The 24,337-nt window shown below is 35.2% G+C and overlaps 1 protein-coding gene across 1 annotated transcript in view; it reads left to right on the top strand.

Annotated features, from left to right (window-relative positions):
- Positions 1 to 5,267: 5,267 nt before the first annotated feature.
- LOC135124292 (zinc finger SWIM domain-containing protein 5-like) overlaps positions 5,268 to 24,337 on the top strand; it is a 132,564-nt gene continuing 113,494 nt past the window's right edge. Inside the window, exon 1 of the mRNA XM_064049251.1 lies at positions 5,268 to 5,641. Within this exon, the coding sequence (XP_063905321.1) occupies positions 5,284 to 5,641 (358 nt within the window). The 5' untranslated portion in view covers positions 5,268 to 5,283. The remainder of the gene's footprint in view (positions 5,642 to 24,337) is intronic.

The raw sequence follows: 24,337 nt of genomic DNA on the forward strand, positions 1-24,337 counted from the left end.
GTATGGAAAATTGTGGGAAGTTTTTCACAAACTAAAACAAGAAATGCCGCAGCGGAAAATGGCGGATTTTATTTTAATTTTCGATTTTGCTGTGGCTCATAGTTCAGTACACTAGTGTCAAGGAGCAGACAAAAACGTCTGATCGTAGTAAGATTACCAATAAAACGTTGCGTTAAACTAGCACACAGATTACAAACAAGAGATAGTTATCTCGTTAAAAAATATCCAAGACAACACGAGTACACATTTCAAAATGTATTTAAACAGATTCAGATATAAATCAAATTTTTATTTATATAATGACTTACTTGTTTTTAATGCGCAGTGTATTCTATAAATATCCCCTCTCATAATTTATTTTAATGCATGAGATTATCTAGAAGGTGTGATAGGTCAATTGGTATATAAAATACCACGAACCTTTGGAAACAGTAAAACTATAAAAATTCTTAGTAGGATTATAAGAATGAATAATGCTTCTTACGTTACTAGTTAATAAAGGATTGTGGGACTTCGTTTGTATTCCCATACTTTCGTGTTTTATGCTAAAAAAATTATAATTAGCATATATTAGAGACATTTCGAAAAACTGAAACAGTTGCCATCCGACTCTGCACTATAATATGCGATTATTACCCAAATGATGGTGTTTATACACGGGGAAAATTTCGTTTCTTTAGGGGGTTATTTGTTTGGTTTTGGTAATGGGCTAAAGTGGTTGTTTCCTTTCCTGACCCCAAAGTTCCTACAGCGTTAGTTTCTACCAAAAGCACCATATTTTAATGCCGCTTTTGTTGTTATAGTTTTTAGCCTGTCACATCTTTCAACTGATTAAATGGCAAGGTAGTGGAATATATGAACTTATTCTGGTGTTTGAAGGACAGTACCAAGTTTGTAAATGGTCAAGGTTAATTGTTTCTTGAATAAATGTTACAGGAATGTCTTGATTTCATAACAGTCATTAAATTCTTGTCTCAATGAAGTTCTTTTTACATGAAAATTTTCCGACTCCAAATTTTCATTTCAAGGATAAAATTGATGTGTACATTGCAGTTTAAATAGGTACTTTAGATAACTGCGCTAATCTTCTTGGTAATGCTTGGTAAATTGCTGTTTAAGAAGAGTACAACAATAAAAATCCGACTGGTGACCCAGAACTTCTGAAAAGAAATCGAGAATTATTGTTGAAACATATGGATAATGACAAGACTAACTAAGAGTACAGAACGACCAGAAATTAGCAAAATTACTGTAATTTTATATATTAACTTTTAAGATCCTTCACCGCATGACTAACCACAAACCCCAATAAAAGTTTGTATAAGGACAAGCCTCTTTACCTACGAAGAGATCAGTACCGGACTCGACAGATTTATATAAGCACATTTAAACGAACCTGATATTGTTTACAAGTTGTACTAATCCCGTTATACCGGGCGTGGCGACCTAATCCGACCCTGGGAACCAGACAAGCGTACTCGTTGTATTACTATAGTACAACAACCCTAAACGCCATCAAACATTGCAGTCATTTTCGTTTTAATATTTATAAAATTTTGACACAACCAATAAAATGAATTGCTTCAGTTATTGATTTTTGGAACATCCCTGTATAACCAATTCTAATAAATATGGGTATATTAATAAATTACAAGCGAAGACTCATAATATTTTCTACATTTAGACAGGATTTACTTAGAAAAATTGAGATGACGTCATCAACTTTTTGAAGGTGATAAATAGATAAATTTTGATTAGCGGTCTGCTGTGTTTACAATGACCTTAAAATGTTTCTAATATTTCACAATATTGGTAAGACAACAGCAAAAACTTAAGACAAAGTTACAACAAACATTCCGTCTGTCTGTCTGCCGTCTGTCCTGATTTTTATTAGACAGATAATCTCCGAAACTACTGGATCAGTTGTTAAATTTTATATGTGTATTACGACTAACGTGTAGATGATCAAAATTTGGCTAATCATCCCTACCAACAATTTGTTGACGTCATCTCAAAAATTTACAGTAGTAAATATTATTTAAATTTATAAAATAAGATACTCCTACACATGTGGTTTATGCACCCAGGTTGAATTTTTAATAATTTTTATCCTAGACATCCAGATTTTTGGAGAAAAAATCAAAATTCCGACATCTTGCAATTTAACTTTGAAACTGCTTTGAAATTTTGGAAACGTTTTAGGTTATTGTAAGCATAGTAAATCGTTAATCAAATTCTCTTCGTTTATGCCCCTCTAAAGCAATAATGATTTTACAATTTTGCCGATTTAATTCACAAGTATTTACCAAATATAATTTTTGGTAATTCCAAAAGCATTGTTTATTACTCCTCTTTCAGATCCAATTCTCATCTGAATGATTAAAATTAATAGAAAGTAATTTTTTTCATCTATTTAAGCTTTTTTTACCTGCTTTTTCATCTATTTTAAGATATTTTATCATGTTTTTAAGCAAACTGGCCAATTTTGAGGTTGAAGTTTTTTATTGCATTTTTATAAAATAAAAAAGTCTATTTTTGTTGTCATTTTTAAGGTTATTTTTTGAAAAGTTGTGGATTTCTAAAGATTTTGACCATTATTCCAGCGGACCCATAGAGAAACCTCTAACTCTGGGACATTTATTTTTTTGGTGTTATATTTAATTTTATAGGATTGCATACATGTGTGATTCATGAATCCGTCTCGAATTTTGACCCTAGACATCCAGATTTTTGGGGAAAAAATCAAAACTATGTAACATTTCGCAACTTAACTTTGAAATTGTAAAACCGAATTACATTTTACTAACACTAGCATAGTAAATCAATCGTTAATCAAAATTGTTTCGTTTTTGTTCTCCTAAAAAATGATGGCGTCATTTTATAATTTTGTAGAACAAATGTTTCTTAAATTTTATAGAACTACATACATATGTACTCCATGTAGAGATCGAGATTTTTGGGAAAAAATTCAAAATTGTATTTTATGCAAACGTTTTAGGGTTATAGGAAATATGATAAATCGTTAATCAAAATTGTTCGTTTAAAGCCTTACCAAAAAATTATGACGTCATCTTAGAATTCTGCCAGAGAACATAGAGAAGCGCCATAGTTTAAATTAAATGACGGTTGAGGACTCCGCAATTTATGTTGGCAGCAGTGTTTGCTTCTAACTAGGAATAAAATTAACTAGAAGAAATGTCACAATATTTTTAACGACGCGTTTTACTTTCGACAAATTGACACTAGATTTACCAGAATCTTACAAGCTGCTTACTGTTTCCTTCATTTTCATTCAAGTCACACGAATTACAATTATAGTGAACCATGGTTTTTATTGGTATCGACTATTTAAATTTGGCGCTTGCCTTTGGCGGTTGAGGACTCCAATGTCAATAAGGGTAGTTTTGCAAAATCAGCCTCTATGTCGCTTCTCTATGTTCTCTGATTCTGCCGAACAAATGTTCTTTAAATTTTATAAATACATATGTTTATAAAACATATTCCTGCTTGTGTGGTTTATGAATCCGTGTTGAGTTTTTACCTTTAACATCCAGATTTTTGGAAAAAAAATCAACACTGTTTAACAATATTTAACAATGTAACTTTGAAACTGCAAAAACCAAATGCTGTGAAATCGTGCAAATATTTTAAGATTATTTGAAACTTGGTAAATCGTTAGTCAAAAATTGTCGATCATCTTACATTTTTGCCGAATTTCTTCAAATTTATGAGTGTTTTTGGGAAGAAAACTGAGTATGAATTAATCAAGCAGTCCTTTCCTATGCAAATTTTATTTTCTTTTAATCGCTAATGATTGTGCTAGCAGTCGAATTCGGTCGATTTATAAACATAAACAGTCGAAGTTAAGCATATATTGAGAAATTGAAATTGTTTACATTTTTCCCGTTAGTTATCTGCTTCATTTAAATATATTTCATATTTAAAGACGTAGGGGTTGCGGGGAAAATCGCACAATCTAATTTTGTAATTTTTTATAGAAGCGGATCATACTTCAAAGGCGAGGAAAGTTCTGCCAAAATAACCTTCTACAATTTTTTTCTAGCTTTTTTTTCCTTGTAGAGTCATAAAAATTCCAAAAACAACATAATTTAAAAAAACTTTGTAAATTTCTGGGTGGACCCCGACGGCCTCAATCCGATACTGAATGTAAAGTACGACGAAAGATAATTGTGGGAATTGCAGCTGTAAAATTTTCGACCACTTTGGAAAGTGCACCCAGCATAAAACTGGCAATCAAGATTACTCACCACCCTTACCTTTCCAGGACCGTATTTGTTTCAATACGTGAACAGGTAGATTGTCAAACGGACCGCTTTCAAGGAATTTAATTTTAAAATTTAAGGGCACTTGAAAATGTGGTTCTTAAAACTTTAGCTCTGAAGATGCCACCCTGTGTATCAAAACATAAGTTTATGTCACGTTTTTATAAAACCAACTGTTTAATATGCTAATCAAAATTTATCCATTTATCACCTTTAAAAAGTTGATGACCTCACGAAAAAATGAGTTTTTATAAAAACCTCATATTACTTGTTTGTTTATCTGACACTAAAGTTGTCTTACGTTTAACAAAAAATTCCTTTTATTTTGTTAATTACTCGTGCATAGGCTGAAGACGAAAGAAAATACAGAATACCTATTTTGAAAAATCACTCAGAGTAGGTATTGGAATATCATTTGACACAAACGGCATGTCTGTTCTTATAACATATAGCATATAACAGGTTATGTTTCTGTGGTTTCTGCTAAATGGATGCAATAAGAACAGACATGCCGTTTGTGTCAAATGAAATTCCAACGCCTTCTCTAAGTTCTTTAAAAAAATCATTTTCGTTCATTCACACTCGAATTTTTTATGGATTTCTTTTATATTATTTACGGACAACTATGTATTTTCTGAGTAAGCCAGAAATTATCTGATACATCGTGACGTATTTTTTTTGTGACGTTAATTTCATTGGCGTCTCTGTGAATTAGCTGCATTAAAACTAGATCACTCGGTGTATCAATCACCTGCGATGCACCGTTGCGTTCCTGCGTGCGATTCCCCCCGCATTTTTTCAACAGGTCAGCGCGCCCCCGCCCCTGCCCCTGCCCGCCCGTGCGGCCCCCGCTGGCGCCCCCTGCACCTTGCGCCATGTGGCCAACATAAACAAACGACATTACGCACGCGGGGGTCAAATCAGCTGTGCGTTCGGGGGGCCGTGCGCCTGCGCCGCGCCCGCCTCCATCCTCTCGTCAGTCAGTGAGAGTGTGTCGTCGATGGCGGTGGCCAGGCGGTTGTGCTGCTCCCAGGCCGCCGGCGGGGGGCCCTTGCTGCGGGAGCCGGGGCGGCGCTCCCCCGACTCGCTGCTGGACATCACGGCCAAGATCGTCGCCGAGAACATCCCCTTCCAGCGCATCGAGGAGCGCTACGACCGCATCCCCGAGCCGGTGCAGCGCAGGATCATCTTCTGGTCGTTCCCGCGGAACGAGCGCGACATATGCATGTACAGTTCGCTGTCGCGAGTGCCCCCGGTGAACGCCGCCGCCGCCGGCGGCGGCGAGCCGCAGAACTTGTCCTTCTGCAAGGGATTAAAGCTCCTGGAGACCGGCTGCGTGGACAGCGTCCTCCAAGTCGGTAAGTCGCAACGCCCTAAAGCCGAACATCCCTTCGAGAGCGAGGTTTTGTTTACTTTTTACTGCTTTCTTCGGCGGACGCGCAATCGATGCGGACGCACAATTACGGGCTTTATCGTGGGAAAGTCGCGTCCGTCATTGACCGAAGGCAGAGATGAACAATGAGGACCACTTGGCTCGAGGCACCAGCGCTGCAGCCGCTTGCGACTGGCTGTTCGATAAAAGACAGGAGTGCTCGAAATTGGTGCGAAATCGGAGTTTCCGGAAGATCACTCATCGCCGGTGGATTCCTCTGACTCGGCTCTTCGGGGAACGGAGATCGAATTTTTTGCATAAGGCGCAGTTTGACCAAAATACAGACTTCGCTATCTGGTTTTTTTATCAGATAATAAAGAGTGTACAATTGGTGTTTGTCACAGGAAGTGTGTACTTTCGGTGCTTTTTTTCATATGCAATATTTTGGTTATAGTTCAAGATATCGAACTTTCTGGATTCGTGTAGAGGTTTGATGAACACTCACTCAGTATTTGTCCAGTGAGTCATTACGTTTTTAATCATTTTTCAAGTGGAAACCTTAAACCACTATTAACCCTGCACCTACCTATTCGTGTACGTGACAAATTCAATGTACAGGGTGTATGACTAAAACTTATTATATATATATACTTACATAAGTATTGTAAATATCCAGGCTTTTTAAAGTCAATCTGTTTTTTTGGGTTCTAAATTTTACAACGAATTGGATTTTCGGTGCATTCCAACTGCGCCGATCAGTCTTTTTTCCGGAAACGCCTGCGCCATCTCCTGTTAACAATTATCCTTAATAATAGTGCTTCAGATGATGAAGAAAGGAAACTATGTCTGGAATGATTATTTACGAAAGGAACAAAAAATCGTGAGAATGTTGTACGTCTTTATTATCAAAATATTGTAGCATCGAAAAAAGTCGTCTAGTAAGCCATGGAATTTATTTTTAAGGTTGTTATGTTAACATTGCTGACACTTTATCTGAAGTTATTTGACCGTAATTGTCAAAAACTGAACGCGTTGGTGTTACCAAAATAATTAATGCATTACAATATAAAATTTAGGCATATTTCATCGCCAGTTGTCATTCCAAAATGTCAGATATATGTTATTTTAATTTCTATAATTTTGTCAGAATAATGTATAGCAATGCCCGACCGAAACTAGTTTTTCCAACCGAAACTGAATCTCTGTGTTGTAATTCGAAGTTGTTATTAAAAAAAAAAAAAAAAAAGAAAACGTCATTTGTAGTACGAATTCTACAAATTCTGGAAAGCTTGTCATATATTTTTGGTCGATTCTGTAAGAGCAATAAAATTATTTGCCTGAATTATTGTGCCTAATAGCTACGCTCATGTTTTCTCCATGTTTCATGACAAATAGAACATAAAAAATTTGTTTCACGTTTCCGTCTGACTGTCGTCTGTATCGATTTTTATTGGACAGATAATCACCAAAATTACTGGACTGATTATCGTCAAATTTTGTGTTTATTAAGAGTGTCGTGTAAATAGTAAAACGTTGACCAAAATTTATCTACTCGTTTTGATGCAAATTTTTTAAAATAACATACTCCTATACTTGTGGTTTATGAATCCATCTTGATTTTTACCCAACACATTCGATTTTTGAAAAAAAAAAAAACAAATTTTATAAAAACTTTTCACAATATAACTTTGAAACTACAACACCGAATACTCTGAAATTGTGCAAACATTTTAAGGTTATCGTAAGCATGGCAACTCGCAAAATTTATCCGTTTATCCTCCTCCCCAAATTGATGAAATCATCTCAAAATTTCGCCGAATAAATTTATCTAAAATTGCAAAATACTGTAATATACTAAGTGCTTATACAGGGTGACTCAAAAAAATATTAATGATGGCATTTTTTCTATTGACCAAATAAAGAACGTTTACTCCATTTTCCAGGAAATTGGAAATACATGTAGTATATAGTCCAGGAACGGTCGAAAACTTATGTTATTTGAAAAGTATTTTTTTCCGAAATTTGCTTTGGATATATAGTTAAACATGGCGACTTGATTACAACGTTTTTTCTTTTTTTTATCGCTCTTGGTTTGACAGACAGGGTCGCCTACTTTTTTTTATGGAACACCCAGATTTTTTGACATTTTCTGAAGCAGAATAAAACCCTAATTTCAGAAATTATCAACATGTTTATTTCTACAAAATTTTTTAATGGAAAAACTCACTTGAAATATACACATAGCAAATCTTTATTTTCACTTATAAGAGTTATTATAAAAAAAAATTGAATTCGCAAAATCAAATTTCATAATTTCTCTAAAAAGCTGAATTTATCTTACCTTAAATCCGATGTTTTTTTAAACATTTCCAGTTAAAATTGACAGAAACGTAGTCTTTAGGGCCAGATTATACAATATTTTAACTGAGATTAAGTTAATCACGCATTTAACGGGGGGTTTAGCGACGTCTGATTGGCGTAGAGTCGGTCACGTGGTACTTTAACGCCGTATTAAAAAATTTAATCGCAATCAAATGTTCTCTAAACAGGGTTTTAGATTTAGAAATGTCAATGAAAAATCACAATAAAAAGAATTTTTACAGCAACAATTTTCAAATAAACAATAAAAATGCAAAAAAGCAATCAAATTTAGCAATTTTGTCAACGCCAGGTAGCAAATTAATTAATTAAATAAATCATTAAGTTTTTATGTATGTCGTAAATATATTGTATATTTAAAACCGGTTGAAAACAATGTTATTTTATTAAATTATACACGTGTTTCTATTTCCAGCAGTTTATCCTAACAAAAAACTCAAAAAGGCGCAGTATATCTAAGATGAAACGTTCTGTAAAATATTAAATATGTTGCCAATCTGACAAAAAAATCACAAACATTGATAGTCACTCGGAATCTCAAATTTTATTTTCTTGCTACACGATACGACTGATTTTGGCAGATGACGTAGTCTCCAAGAAAAGAAAGGGCGGGTGGGCGGGGCTAGTATTTGCTAAGATAAGACTGATTGTGGCAAATGACGTACTCTCTAAGAAATTAGAGGTGGGTGGGTGGGGCTAGCACCTGAAAAGAAAATATTGATTTTGGCAAATGATATACCCTCTACCCTTCATTTTCTTAGAGAGTAGGTCATTTGCCAATATCAGTCTTATCTTAGCGGGTACTAGTCCCGCCCACCCACCCTCTCTTTTGTTAGAGGGTATGTCATTTGCCAAAATCAGTCTTTCTTAGCAGATATTAGCCCCGCCCACCCACCCTCTCTTTTCTTAGAGGGTACGTCATTGCCAAAATCAGTTTTATCTTTGAAAGTACTCATGACTAACTTTTAAACAAATGGTCAAAAATAATGACTACTGGTTGTTATGGTTATTGTCCTAAAAAAAATAAAAGGTGGATTTCAGTCACTGCGAAATGCCCGTACATAACTTACTGAAGAGTTAATCCGTCATGTTCCAAACACCCGGTATAACCCTGAATTTTTCAAAATTTTTGGACGACTTTTTCAAAAATGAAATTTTCCACCATGTATACGGGAGCACGAAATATCTAGAAAGTATCTACATAATTTAAATCGCCTCGGTAATTTAGAAATTCTAGAGAATCTAGACACCTATAAACCCTAGAAAATATAGAGTCCAGAGGATAGTCTAGGGTATCTAGAAACTCTTCAAGGCATTAAGGGCCTGAAATATCCACAGAGTATGTAGAGACTAGAAAATTTCTAAAATCTAACAAGTCTAGAGCGAGCCTTCAGAGTATACCGGGTGTTTCTTTTATTTGATACAACCCCTGTAAATTTTTTATTTTTAAAGATAAATCTGTAGTTCTTTGAGCAAATTTGTATCATTTTAAAAGATCTAGTGATGACAACAATTTTTCAATTGTTTTTCAAGCAACTAGATTTTGAAATAAACGGAAAATTTTGGAGATATTTTACTAAATAACTTTTTTATTATTGATTTTAGAATATTGGTTGCTTGTGATTTTTTGTAGTGAAAAAATCAATATTTCCATTTATGAAAAAATATACCTAGTGTTCCATTAAAAAAAAATAAGTTGACGTCATTTCCGGTTCTACCGCCAGTGATAATAAAAATGTGTGCTTACCATCATATAAATCTTTGAGAAAGATACAAATTTGGTTAAAGAACTACGGGTTTATCTTCAAGAATAAAAAAGTTACAGGGGTTGTATCAAATAAAAGAAACACCCTGTATAGAAATTAGAGAAAGTAGAAATTTTATCAAGTTTACAGTTTACACAATCTAGACAACTTAGTTTAATGCCTAGAACCCCTAGAGTGTATAGGTCCAATGAATGTACAGAATCTAGAGGGCCTAATGATTGTAGTCAATCTAGATTGTCTATCTAGAGTCCCTACAAAACATAGAATTTAGAGAGCCTGAAATATATGTGTATAGAAACGATACACAGTCTGTAGATTCTAGGTAATTTAATTATCTATAGTTTCAACATTTTAGAGATCTTAGAAAGCTAGAGAATCCAAAACTCTATAAAATCTAGCAAACCTGGAGCCTAGAGATTCTAGGATTACAGAAAGACTCGAGAGAAAGTAGACACTCTAGGCAATCAGAAATCGGAAAAGCTAGAGAGAATTTAGAGAATCTGTGAAATTTAGGCAGCCTTCAGAGCATAGAGAATCCAGGAACCTTAAAAAATCTAGAGAATCTAGACATCTTAGTAAGTTTATCTACAAAGTTTAGAGGGGCTCCTGATTATAGACAGTCTAGGGTATCTAGAAAACCTACAAAACCTATAGAGTCTCAAATGTTACAGAGTTTAGTGTCTAGAAACTATAAACAACCTAGATAATTTAAATTGTCTAGAATCTAAACACTGTAATGCTTACAGCAGCTAGAAAGTTCTGAAAATCTATAAAACCTATAATCTAGAGGTCTTAGAGAATATAGAGATTTTGGAGAAATAGAGTTTAGAGAATAGAAAATCTAGAGTACCTGTCTAAAAACTTTACGACTCCATATGTGCGAGAAGAGATTAACATGTGAGATTCGCTGTGTCTAATATATTCTTAATCTTAAGGGTGTTGCTGGTGTGACATTTGTGGATAAAAATTGAAGATGGGTTTTAGTTTCATCATCTAGTTATTATTAAATGTATTAAATAAAAGTAACCTATTTTTTGCCATAATTCGTGAAAACGCTTATTGTCTACATTACAACATCGTATTTCAGACTTGTCATTGTGGTTTTTATTTTTTATACTACAATTTGTAAAGTAGACTTTTATTGTCTGATTGTTCCGATGTGTAAACTGCGTTTTTATAGCAAGCGACCAAATAATGCGCTTTTACCTCACTCTTGTGTGCAGATTTCACTATCTGCCCACTCTGTCATTCACGTCGATCAAAATCGACATTAATTGTTTAATTTAAAATTTGTGATAAAATTTGCTACCATAATCAAAAATGTGACACTTCACTCGTGGCGTAATAGTTATTCATGTAACAAGTGGGATAAAGGCACTGTTATCGTACCAGTGCGAGTTAGCCGAGTTGTATGAGTAAACAAATAGGATAATGGTGTAGTAACCCACGTGTTACGTGCAAAATTGTGTCTACGACTTCAATATCATCAATCACATTAAATAAATAAATAAAAAATGTTTTCACCTGTATCAATTTTTTTTTTATATTCGGTATCCACACGTTTTCACTACTATCAGTCCCCAAAACATCGCCTTTTAACACAAGTGTTGAGGACCGCCGGGTTTTTTTTATGATGCCACACTCCTGCAGAAGTGCAGATGCACCATAAATCATTCCATAACCCAATAATTTTTTTGTACACAGTCGGCGCAACAGTGTTGCCAACAGTCACACCTGATCAATTGAAATCGTCATAATGTCCGGCGCCACATTTGAAAAATATTAACGCCGTGTGTGAAACTAATCATTTCATTGATTCGGTGTGAAGATCAACGAAAGAATGTAAGTGAAAGTGTTGAACTACACAACAGAACAATTGTTAAATCGCGTTCAGTGTTATTTTCCAGATCGCGGCCGCCATAACCTCAAAAGTTTTTGTCGATTTTCTCGAATTTAATTTTGCACAGAAACCAATCGAATTATCTGCGTCCGCATCGATTCTCACACTATTCCGAAAAATCGATATGAATCAAAACAAATAGACAGCGTCACCGCAATAACCGTTATCGATTTTGATGGATTTATGACGACACTGATGAGTACAATTCGGTCACGACCTTGCTGTTATCAGAAAATTCGAAAAAGGAGTGGTCCAGCGGAAAATTGAAATAAACCTGTTCCACATCCAGGCGAAGCGGATATATTATTAATAACATGGAACATATTTCACTTTATCCGTGTTAAGTTACGAAATGTGAAAGACCGCTCGGCTTTGATGATTTTGTGGGGCTTGTTCGAGTTACGCAAGAGGTGGCCGAACATTCCCCAACTTCGCGAGGAAAAAGGCCCCAAAGCGCCCCTCGAAGACGTCGAGCTGATGTTTTCAGAGCGGACTGTATGGGGATCATAAAGTAGTCATTTGTAGTGTAGGCCCGGTCGGATCCCAAGCATATTCTCTTTGTTCCCCGGTCATTCAGGCAGACTTGAGAATGCAGCAGGCTGCACTTTCAGACGTCGCCAAATTGGAGCCCCTAATGCCAGAGTGCTTTCGGTTTCTTTTATTTTGCGCTTACGGGGGTTTACGGTAGGGCGAAAGTCGAAAACGTGCCGAATTCCGAAATAGTCAATGGTGGTTACGGTTTTTCATGTACATATTTGCATATATAATGGTTATTGGTGTTGTTACGGTTCAAAGCGACCTAAAAATTTTGAATATTTCACTAGATTTTTGTAATTTCGATCAAAAAAAACGGCGCTTTACCGGATTAGATTTATATTTTTTGTTACGCTACCTTTTTTTGGTAATTAATGGGCTGCAAAGTTGGGTATATTATTGTCCAATGAACCGTAAGGGCTCCGAAGTGGGGTTTTGTGTTGTGCTCCCTAGTTAGACCTCATTCTGATTATATGTATTGAAAAATTCGAATTTAATAGAGAACGGAAAATTAAAATTGTATCATACTGTGTAAAAATAGTAAAAAAAAATTGTTTTTAAATAAAATAAGTTTGAAATAATTTAAGGTTATGTTTCATTTCATTGCCATTGACAGTTTCTTTCAAACTTCAAATTAACAATTCGTGACACTCTAAAACTACATATAGTACCAATCTAAGAATAATTAAAGCTGCATTCTGGGTAATTCCTGGTCCTTTTTGTGTTTTATGGTACAGTAGCGGTCATTTCTACGGAACCACTCGATAAAAAGTCAAGTTGGTAGCCCTGTCATCTAGTACTTTACGCCGAACACGGTTGGTAGCGGTAGTTGATATGGCAATCGAAACTAGCACAACATAAATGTTTCGGTTGCCCTCAGCTATGCCGCACTGTATCCCGTGCAGACTGTATGTTCTGTCCATCTATTTATTAAAATAAAATATCCACATTGACAATGGGGCCATCTAACCTGTCAAATTTTTGACACATATGTTTTCCCCCAGAAACCCGTCAAGGTCACTTACACCAAACAAATTTTGAAAATTTACACTAGGGAGTGGTTCTATAGAAAAGATCGCGACTTTATTTCTCGGTATTTAATTAATCGAATAGCAACAACCACTTGGGTGTGAAGTTATTCAGAATCTGGTATATTTATTTGTTGCGTAGATTGTATCGGTAAACGCATTACGAGACTCATCAGGGTGCTTTAATCTTTGAAACTGGGTTCTTAGAAACCTTCATCCTTTCAGACAAACTACCCACGAGCAGGTTAGAAGTGTAAATTAATGGTAGCATATCGTAGCGGTCGTTGGAATTTCGAAATAAATTAACCCTAAGCCATTTGGTCATTCATTATTTCAGAACTAGAGGTATAGGTATTTATTTATCGAAAATTGACTTATAACAGCGTGAGTTTGAGTTGGCAATTTTGAGAATTTTTCCGTTTGCTAGTAAGAACGTTAGGTTATGCCACTTTAATAGTAGTTATTAACAAATTTTTATTGAACTAAATGTCACTGTCAATTATGGACGAATGAATATTCGTTCCTCCAGGCGAAAGTCACTATATTAGTAATAATAACACAGGGACATCGCCCCCATGCTGTCAAGCATGTCAATTTTTGACAACAGGAAGTAAGGTGGGGTCACAGTTCTACCAATTTCACGCAAAATTTGTTCTTGTCACCTGAAACAGTTCATTTCATGTTGGTTATAGTAAATCTGGGTAGGTCTGTCTTTTCCGTCTGTTTGTCTGTTAACGATTTTTTTAGACAATCTCCAAAGCTGGTTTATGACTATATTTCATATCAATGTTAATGTATTGATTCCAACCCTATCGGTAAAAAATATGTACAATTAGGAGTGTGTATTTTCGAATTTTTGAGTATTAGTAGTCGTGTGTTTTTTCTTTTTTTTTTTTTGGAAGAAACGCACGCTGCAAAAGGTCATTTTAAATTAAAAATATAAGAATAGATGATAATAGTTGGTAAACAAAATTATTAGCATCTATTCGTCGATTTTAAAGATTCACTGATGCTGCAATTTACTACAATTATATGTTATCGGCAAGGGTGCTAAAAATCGATTAAAGTAAAAAAGTTGGTCCCAGGTTACTTACACAGAACTTCCTTTGTCTACAGTACAATGTATCTGGTTTTTCGAAAAATAAAAAATTGGCTTTTAGAATTTATATTTTTTAATATAACCCCTAAACTAAATTAAGGTAATGTAGCGCAGCGACCACGTTTCGGTTTTATTCAAAATCACTCCTCAGTGATACTGAGAAGCTAAATTATGAAAAAAAAAATTATTGTTTAAAAAAAATAAATCTTAAAAATAATTGTAATACTAAAGTATGTGTAATACTATTCCTACAGAACTTCCCTCGCTTCTGAAGTACACCTTAAAAAAGACAGTTGGAGCATCCAGAAGATTGAATATGCTTAAAAAAAGATACTTGGGGTCCCCGAGAAGGTTTCGCTTGCTTTAAAAAAGGATAGTTGGGATTCTAAAAAAAAAAAAAGACATTTGGAACCCCCGAAAAGGTTTCACATTCTTACAAAAAAGACAGTTTGGACCCCCGGGAAGGTTTCACGTTCTTAAAAAAGACATTTGGCGCCCCCGAGAAGGTTTTACATTTTCAGCCCTGCCCACCCACCCTTTACTTTCTTACAGGATATGTCATTTGCTAAAATCAGTCTAATCTTACCAAGTACTAGCCCCACCCACCCACCCGTTCTTTTCTTACAGGATATGTCATTTGCCAAAATCAGTCTTATCTTACCAAGTACTAAACCCACCCACCCACCCTTTCTTTTCTTACAGGAGATGTCATTTGCCAAAATCAGTCTTATCTTACCAAGTACTAGCCCCACCCACCCACCCTTTCTTTTCTTACAGGATATGTCATTTGCCAAAATCAGTCTTATCTTACCAAGTACTAGCCCCACCCACCCACCCTTTCTTTTCTTCGAGGATATGTCATCTGCCAAAATCAGTCTTATCTTACCAAGTACAAGCCCCACCCACCCACTCTTTTTTTTCTTACAGGATATGTCATTTGCCAAAACAAGACTTATGTTAGCAAGTATTAGCCTCGCCCACCCGCCTTTTATTTGCTCAGAGGGTCGTACTTGCTAAGTCTTATTTTGGCAGATGACATCCTCTGAGAAAATAGGGGCGGGTGGGCGGGGCTAGTACTTGCCAAGATAAGACTGATTTTGGCAAATTCCATGTCATGAAACTAGAGAGGAGATAAAGAAAGTTATATTGCATTATTCTATTCAGTTCTAAATTTTCCCTAAAAATTCTGGCAGTTTCGCACATTAGGTGTCCAATAAAAATGGATACAGACAGACAGACAGACGGAAACGGGAGACCACTTTTTTCGTGCTCTAGAGAAAATATGAAAGCGGCAATTCTTCTGATGGACCCGATTAGTATACGTTCTTAGCTTACGCTTGGGAAGTAAAAAGTTTAAAATGCGAGCGCAGCGAGCACGTTCTGGTTTCATTAAAAATTACTCGTCCGTGTTTGTGACAAACTAAATGATAAGAGAATTTTTTATTGTCAAAAAAGTGAATTTTCAAAACAATTGTAATTATCATTGTTGAGGAGACCTGTGCGTGCTCGCTGTGCTCGAATTCTAATGGTGTATGTTGTTTTTTAAGTAGAGAGGTTTCTTATTACAATTGAACCCAAAAAACTTCACTAAATTTTTTTCTTAAATAGTTCTAACACTAAACAATTAAGCATACAAAAAGACCGCTTAGAATGCGAGCGCAGCGAGCACGTTCAGGTTTTATTAAAAATTACTCGTTAGTGTTCCTTAGAAGCTAAATTATAAATTAAGAAAAAATGTTATTGTATAAAAAAAGTGAATCTTAAAAGAAACTGTGATGACTATTGTTGGGAAAACCTGAACGTGCTCGCTGCGCTCGCATTCTACATACATGTTTTTTGAAAAAGAGTGTTTTATTATTAGAGTTGAACCTAAAAAACTTCACCAAGACCCTTTCTTGAATAGTTCTAAGAACAAACATTAAGAAAAAAAACGTTAGAATGCGAGCGCAGCGAGCACGTTTAGGTTTCAATAAAAATTACTCATCAGAGTTTCTGAGAAGCTAAATTATAAGAAAATGTTTATTGTCTAAAAAAAGCGAATCTTGAAAAAAATTGTAATTCCTAAAGTTGGGGAGACCTGAACTCGCTCGTTGCGCTCGCATTTTACCGTTGTTTTTTAACATCGAGAGTTTCATTACTACAATTGAACCCAAACAACTTCACTAGGACTTTTTCTTGAATAATTTTGAGACTAAGCGAAAAAAAAATAGTTTAAAAAACTAAAAAACACTCTTTTGTAGCAATATAAAATAAAAAAATAACCTTTAAAAACTAGCTTAATGTAAAAAAGCGTTAAAGTATTAAAAAATTTTGTGATGATGTCATCAGTTTTTTGGAGGGATAAACGAACACATTTTAATTAGGTTTTGCAGTTTTAAAGTTAAATAGTAAAATATTGTTAAACTTTTTTTTTGTAAAAATCTGGATGTCTGGGGCAAGAAATCAAGACGGATTCATAAACTACAGATGTAGGAGTATGTTATTTTATAAAATTTAAAAAACATTCACTATGTACAACAATGAGGTGACGTTTTACTGTATAAATGACACTTATAACACATATAAAACTTTCCAGCAATCGGTGACCACGCAGATCGTTTCGGAGATTATCTGTCTGATAAAATTCGACAGACGGACGGGAGTTTGTCATCTTTTTTTAAAATTTTAGTAAAATATCTGCATCACGTAATTTTAAAAATTAATATCTCAATTATTTATGGAAATTTCGGAACGCGGTTTTCAATACTGTTTTCAGGTTATAAAACTCTAGAAATCGTACGGTGTCAATTATGCGCAACTGTATAGATTAACAAAACACATGCGTTTTTCACTGCGTTTTCCTCTATCAAAAAAGCAACGTACACTTGATGACTTTTTCCTACGTGCAAATAAGTGACATTGGACATTTTTCCAACTGTCGACAAGCTTAGATAAAAAGTTGCAACTGAACGTGAAGTTATTCTCACGTGATTAAGCAATATTTTGTATAAAATGTAAATCCCCACTTTGTTCTACGTAGTTCTAAAGTGATTAAATTAAATACATTTAGTAAAGTCTCATATCGAAATTCTCTCCGGATAAGTTTCCGTTATCTTAAACCAAAGATATTTTAAAAACTTCGCTGTAAGTTCCCAATTCGAAGTTTCTACGTCACGTATAAAAGATTCCATAGAAGAGCGCAATATTTTAACTTGAATCGAACTGGAGAGGAAAATTGGACTTTTAGTACCGACACATTGTCAAGTTGACCACAATTACATAAAATGAAGCTCATAATTTTACAGACGAATGCTAGTTTTAGGTCGTTCATAAATAACAAGAAAAGAAGCGGCCCCAAGTTAGACCCTTCACTCACAACGAATTTGTTCTTGATTCTGGCGAAAATGAACATATTTATGTATTCCTACTAAAAAGCAATGACGTCAATTCAAAGTTATAGTGAATCTTAATTCACTAATGGTGACTTTTAAATTTCATTATAGTCGTTGACTACCCATGCCTTAAAAAATTACCATTTATGATCAATTATTTTGCGAAATAAAACCTGCGTTCTGTTAAGAAATAATGGAGATGAATTAGAATGTAGTTTCTCGTGTGCTAAATATGTATGGTATGTCTCAAAAAACGGAAACTGGTTGAATAACTACGCATTTTTTGACACTTCGTTGTGATCGACGTAATGACTTCGTTTCGATTCAGGTCCGTACTGGAAATTTCGTATTCTGCGATCGAAAGCTCGCAGCCACGACCACCTCGGTTCGTAGCCGTGTTGTATATTCAAGGTGTGCGTTTAGGAAGAACGTGCGTGTGTGTTTGTCATCTTTGAGGTCTGCTTGGGTGGAAACTGGACGGGAAGTATGCGAGTGTGTGACCGAGAAAGGATTCCAAGTATGTGTGGTGTTCGTGACGTAGCCTCAACAGCTGATTTACCCATCCGAACGTGGCACTTTTTCCTTTCGATTTTTTCGATACGTTGACGCATGATCTCTTATCGTATGAACTTTCGTTCACGATAAAGTTGTTGTTTCGAGGCTAGTTATTTCGCCATTTTGCCCGCAACCGGGATGTCAGGGTTCGTAGAATGAAAATAAACAAATGGTGGGAGTTCGGGAATTGAGGCAAATAATATTTATTTATGGTGAGAGGTGATAAATGTTGGGAAATGTGGACTACTTGAGCTTGTACAAGATTAAGACAGCTTAATTTTTGTGGTTGATGACTTCTTTATCTGTTTGATATTTGGAAATTGGGAATGGTGTAGGGCGGATTGCTTATCTGCATTGGAACATCGCGACATTATTAACCCATTCGTCGTTGTTTGTATAACGAATTTGTTTATATTATTCCGGCATTGTCTGTGGCTTTTTTGCTTTCCAACGCGTACAAACAACGCCGAACAAATATTATTTCCTACAATATTTGTACGAACTTCAATTCGTGTTCCAAAGAATGTCAAATTTACTTTTTGATAGGAGATAATTACTAAGTGTGGTGCTTGGCGTTCGTTTGAAGACATTTCTGCTTGATTACGTGGATATTTATTACAAAGGAGAAAAAGGGGAAAATCATCCGTTCCCCTTTTCCACGAACTCACAATATTTTATTTACAATTCAAACAGGTCATACCTCGCAAGCTCATATAAATTTAAAAGGAAAACGTCAATAGTGTCGTAGTTACACAATTTTTAGCCTTATCATTGTCTCTTGAAGTCTTTGGGCGCTGTTTTTAATTAAAATTCGTTAGTTACAAGTCGCCGAGCTTAATTATTGAGTCGGTATTAATAGCGGAGATTATTTATGCACTGTTCTTTGAAAATAAACCGTCGGATGCTCCCTGCAAATATAAATTAATTAATTTTTAGAAAATAAACTCCAACATTTATTTACCGAGTAGATTATCACTATCGATCGAAAACACTCGGCGTTTTGTATTTCTCTCGCGTTTGACGTGGAGAATTTGTTTCTATCTGGAAAAAACATGATTTATTGCCGTTTCGACAGCCGATACATCGACAACGCATTATTGCTGAATTTAATACATCGCGTCGTTGAGATTCAATTAGCAAAATTTTATTTGTTATTGTTTTGTGGCGTGTGATTATGACACCTTGTGTTCGAGCAATAGACAGCGCTTTATCGAGTAGTTCGATAAAGTCGAATTGATACCATTGAATCGTGTCTAGTGTCGTACCGAATTTATCACGTTTTTCCGTTCAGAATTCCTAGTTAACTTTCGACCTGCTGAATTTATAAAAAGCACGACGAGTCGCAACAAAGTATATGTGATTTATAACCGTTCTGACGGTTTCTTAATTAAAACTGGCCTCGGCCAAATGTTTCTGACGGTCGCTGCGGCAGCTGTATTTGAATCTAATAATCGATACGGTACTATTTAGTGGCATTAGCAATATATCATTAGATTAAAAGAGGTTGGGCCGGTTAAGGCGCGATTACGCTGGACTACGTTGCGGATCGGTCGAAATTTTCAAGTACGCAAATCAGACTAGAACGCGTATATTTTCAAAGTGTACTTCAATTAGTAAATGTCAAGAAATCAGGGACAAGTAGGCTGTCACTGACTTTTAAATCTTAGATAAGTCTAATAAAAAGGTGATAAGATTCTCAGGCGAATTATGTAAGGGCGGCCCTTGGTTGCTTCATCTTGTAAGCATCAGATATAGAAGATAATATTTGTCTGTTATAAAAGTAGCGAATTATAGTAATTACAATCGATAAAGTTTTGAATCGTTTTCGTCTGTCTGTCTGTCTGTCTGTCTGTCTGTTTGTCTGTCTGTATCCATTTTTATTAGACACATGATCTCTGAAACTGTTGGACCGATTGTTATCAAATTTTGTACAAACATATGTTAGAAATATCATGTAGATGGTTATATACGAACCGAAATTTGGCTAATTATCCCCACCAACAATTTGATGACGTCATTTCCAAAATTTATAATCAAGTTTTTTTTTTAATTATAAAATAAGATACTCTTGTATGTGTGGTGTGTGAATCCGTGTGGAATTTTCACCCTAAACATCCAGAATTTTTAGAAAAAAATTAGAACTGAATAGAATAATTGAAATATAACTTTTTTTATCCCCTCTGTTTTCTCAGAGTGCATGACATTTACCAAAATCAGTCTTATCTCAGCAGGCACTAGCCCCGCCCCCCCCGCCCTCTGTTTTCTCAGAGGGTATGGCATTTGCCAAAATCAGTCTTATCTGAGCAAGTATTTAGCCCCGCCCACCCGCCCCTATTTTCTCAGAATATATGTCATTTGCCAAAATAAGACTTATCTTAGCAAGTACTTCTAAGGAAATAAAGGGAGGGTGGGCGGGGCTAGTACTTGCTAACCTAAGCCTTGTTTTGGCAAATGATATATCCCCTGGGAAAGTAGAGGGCGGGTGGGTGGGGTTAGTATTTGGTAAGATATGACTGATTTTGGCAGATGACATATCCTATAAAAAAAGAGAGGGTGGGTGGGTGGGGCTAGTATTTGGTAAGATAAGACTGATTTTGGCAGATGACATATCCAAAAAAAAAAAGAGAGGGTGGGTGGGGGGATGGGTATAGTACTTGGTAATAAAAGACTTATTTCGGCAAATGGCATCCTCTGAGAAAATAGGGGCCGGGTGGGTAGTTCTAGTACTTGTTAAGATAAAACTGATTTTGCCCCTGTTAATCTTGTAAAAAGTGGTGAAATTTAAAGGTGTTAAATTACAAATTTTTTGAATAAGTTGAAAGCATCTTGAGGCTCCTGGTGTTTTATTTTTTGAAGCAATGGAAGTTTTAAAGAAGTTTAGAATTTTAGGGTCCAGGTCCAGGTGTTTTATTTTGTGAAGAAGTTTAGAAAATCTTGAGGTTCCCGGTGTTTTATTTTTAGAAGAATTTGAAAAAAAATTGGTGTTCCCTGGTGATTTATTTGTTGAAGAAGTTCAAAGAATCTTGAGGCCCCTGGTGTTTTTTCTTTTTTTTTTTTTTTTGAAGAAATTGAAAGAATATTGAAGCCCTTAGTAATGTTTTTAAGAACTTGACAGAATCGTGGGGTCCCGATGTTTTATTTTTTGAAGAATTTGAAAAAAATTAATGTTCGCGGGTACTCCATTTTTTGAAAAAGTTTAAAAATGTGAAAGTCTAGTGCTTTATTTTTCGAACAAGTTCAATGAATTTTGAGGCTCCTGGTGTTCTATTTTTTGACGAAATTGATGTTTTAAAGGAGTTGATAGAATTTCAGGGTCCAGGTGTCTTATTTTTGAAGAAAATTGAAAAAATGGGGCTTCCGAGATCTATCTAATCTTCTATTTTTTGAAATTTAAAGAATCTGGGAGCCCCTAGTGTTTTATTTTCTGAAGAAGTTGAAAGAATCTTGAGGTTCCTGATATTTATTTTTAAAAGAATTTGAAAAGAATCTGGTGTTCCCTGGTGTTTTATTTTTTGAAGAAGTTTAAAGAATCTAAGAGCCCCTGGTGTTCTATTTTTTAAAGAAATTGAAAAGAATATTGGAGCTCTTAGTCATCTTTTGAAGAAGTTGATAGAATCTTGGGGTTCCGGCGTTTTATTTTTTGAAGAGTTTGAAAAAATCTGGTGTTCTATTTTTTTGAAGAAGTTGAAAGAATCTTGAGGCTGCTGGTGTTTTTTTTTTTTTTTTTTGAAGAAATTAATGTTTTAAAGAAGTTGATAGAATTTCAGGATCCAGGTGTTTTATGTTTTAAAGAATTTTGAAAAAAATCTGGTGTTCTATTTATTGAAGTTTAAAGAATCTAGGGGCCCATAGTGTTTCATTCTTTAAAGACGTTCAAAGACTCTTATTCTATTTTTTGATAATATTGAAGCAAACTTCCAGCTGCTAGTATTTTGTTACTGAAGGAGTTTGAAAGGATTTTGAGGCCCCAAATGTTTTATACCGTTTGAAAATTGTGAACATATCAGGATATCTGGAGTGTCTTAATTTTGAAAAAGTTGAAATAATCTATCTAGTGACAAATCTAATACAAAACTCAAAATCAAAACAACAGTTATAAAACCAAAAGTACATAATTTATGAATTAATGAACTTCCACACTCGGGGGCGCCAAACTGTCTTTTTTAAAGAAGGCGAAACCTTTTCGAGGGTCCCAACTGCCCTTTTTTAAAGAAGGCGAAACCTACTCGGGGCTCCCAACTGTTTTTTTTTTAATGTAAAGCCTTCTCGGAGGTCCTAACTGTCTTTTTTAAAGAAGGCGAAACCTTCTCTGGGGCCCCAAGTATTTTTTTTTAATGTGAAACCTTCTCGGAGCGCCAAATGTCTTTTTTTTAAGAATGTAAAATCTTCTCAGGGGTCCTAACTGTCTTTTTAAAGAAGGCGAAACCTTCTCGGAGGACCCAAGTGTCTTTTTTAAGGTGAAACCTTCTCGGGGCTTCCAACTGTTTTTTTTTTAATGTAAAACCTTCTCGGGGGTCCTAACTGTCTTTTTTTTAAAGAAGGCGAAACCTTCTCTGGACCGAAGGATTTTTTTTTTAATGTGAAATCTTCTCGGGGGTCCCAAATGTCTTTTTTTAAAAATATGAAACCTCGGGGGCACCAAATGTTATTTTTTAAGAATGGAAACCCTTCTCGGGGGTCCCAACTGTCTTTTTTAAAAATGGAAAATCTTCTCGGAGACCAAAAAATGTGTTTTTTTTTGTGAATACGAAACCTTCACGAGGGTCCCAACTTTTTTTTTAATGTAAAACCTGGACAAATTTTTTTTTAAGAATATGAACCCTTCTCGGGGGTTCCAACTGTCTTTTTTAAAAATGGAAAACCTTCTCGGGGGCCCCAAATATCTTTTTTTTAGAATTTGAAACCTTCACGGAGGTCCCAACTAAACTTTTTTAAAGAAAGCCAAACCTTCTCGGGGGCCTCAAGTGTCTTTTTTTAAAGAATGTGAAACCTTCTCGGGGGACCCAACTGTCCTTTTTAAAGAAGGCAAAACTTTCTCGGAGGCCCCAAGTGTCTTTTTTTAAGGTGACACCTTCTTGGGGCTCCCAACTGTTTTTTTTTTTAATGTAAAATCTTCTCGGGGGTCCTAACTGTCTTTTTTTTTGAGAAGACGAAACTTCGGGGCCCAAAGTATATTTTTTTAATGTGAAATCTTCTTGGGGGTCCTAACTGTCTTTTTTAAAAATGGAAAACCTTCTCGGGGACCCCAAGTCTTTTTTTTATGAATGCGAAACCTTCTCGGAGGTCCCAACTGTTTTTTTTTTTAATGTAAAACTTCTGGGGGGGGGCATTTTTTTTTTTTTAGTATGGACCCTCCTCGGGGGATCCAATTGTCCTTTTTAAAAATGGAAAACCTTCTTGGGAGCCCCAAATGTCTTTTCTTTAAGAATTTGAAACCTCGGAGGTCCCAACTAAACTTTTTAAAGAAAGCCAAACCTTCTCGGGGGCCTCACGTGTCTTTTTTTAAGAATATTAAATTTTCTCGGGGCTCCCGACTGTATTTTTTAAGAAGGTGTACTTCATAAGCGAGACAAGTTCTGCTGAAATAACTTTCGACCATTTTTTTTTAAAGTGTAGGGACATTAATGAGACGTTTTTTTCCAGTGTAATTGATTTTGTGTGTTTTGCTTATTTAATATGTACAATATTTATGGACAAATGTAAACACTTTTAAAATTATTTGCACATAAATTCCTTTATTTTTATTTAGTACTTTTTGGAAATACCAGGTTATTTTAATATGAAGAAATTTGTTCATAAGTACGAGTATATGACATTTCCTTAACATTTTGCTTTTAGCATTTTTAAGAAATAATCAAAAAATCAGCACGAGATAATCACGCGGAAATTGAAATAATATTATACAATCTGTCACCTTGGCCAGTGGCGTAGCATTCGAGGTCTGGAATGGGGGGCCTTCTAAAAAAAAGTCCATTTCCCTATATATTTTTTTAGATTAGCACACTTTTTTCTTCCTACATTCGCTATTGTATTTTCATTCCAATACCATA

This window comes from Zophobas morio, unplaced genomic scaffold (assembly GCF_036711695.1).
Source record: "Zophobas morio isolate AGI-343-1 ecotype UQ-CSIRO unplaced genomic scaffold, CSIRO_AGI_Zmor_V1 ptg000007l, whole genome shotgun sequence".
Classification (NCBI taxonomy): Eukaryota; Metazoa; Arthropoda; class Insecta; order Coleoptera; family Tenebrionidae; genus Zophobas; species Zophobas morio.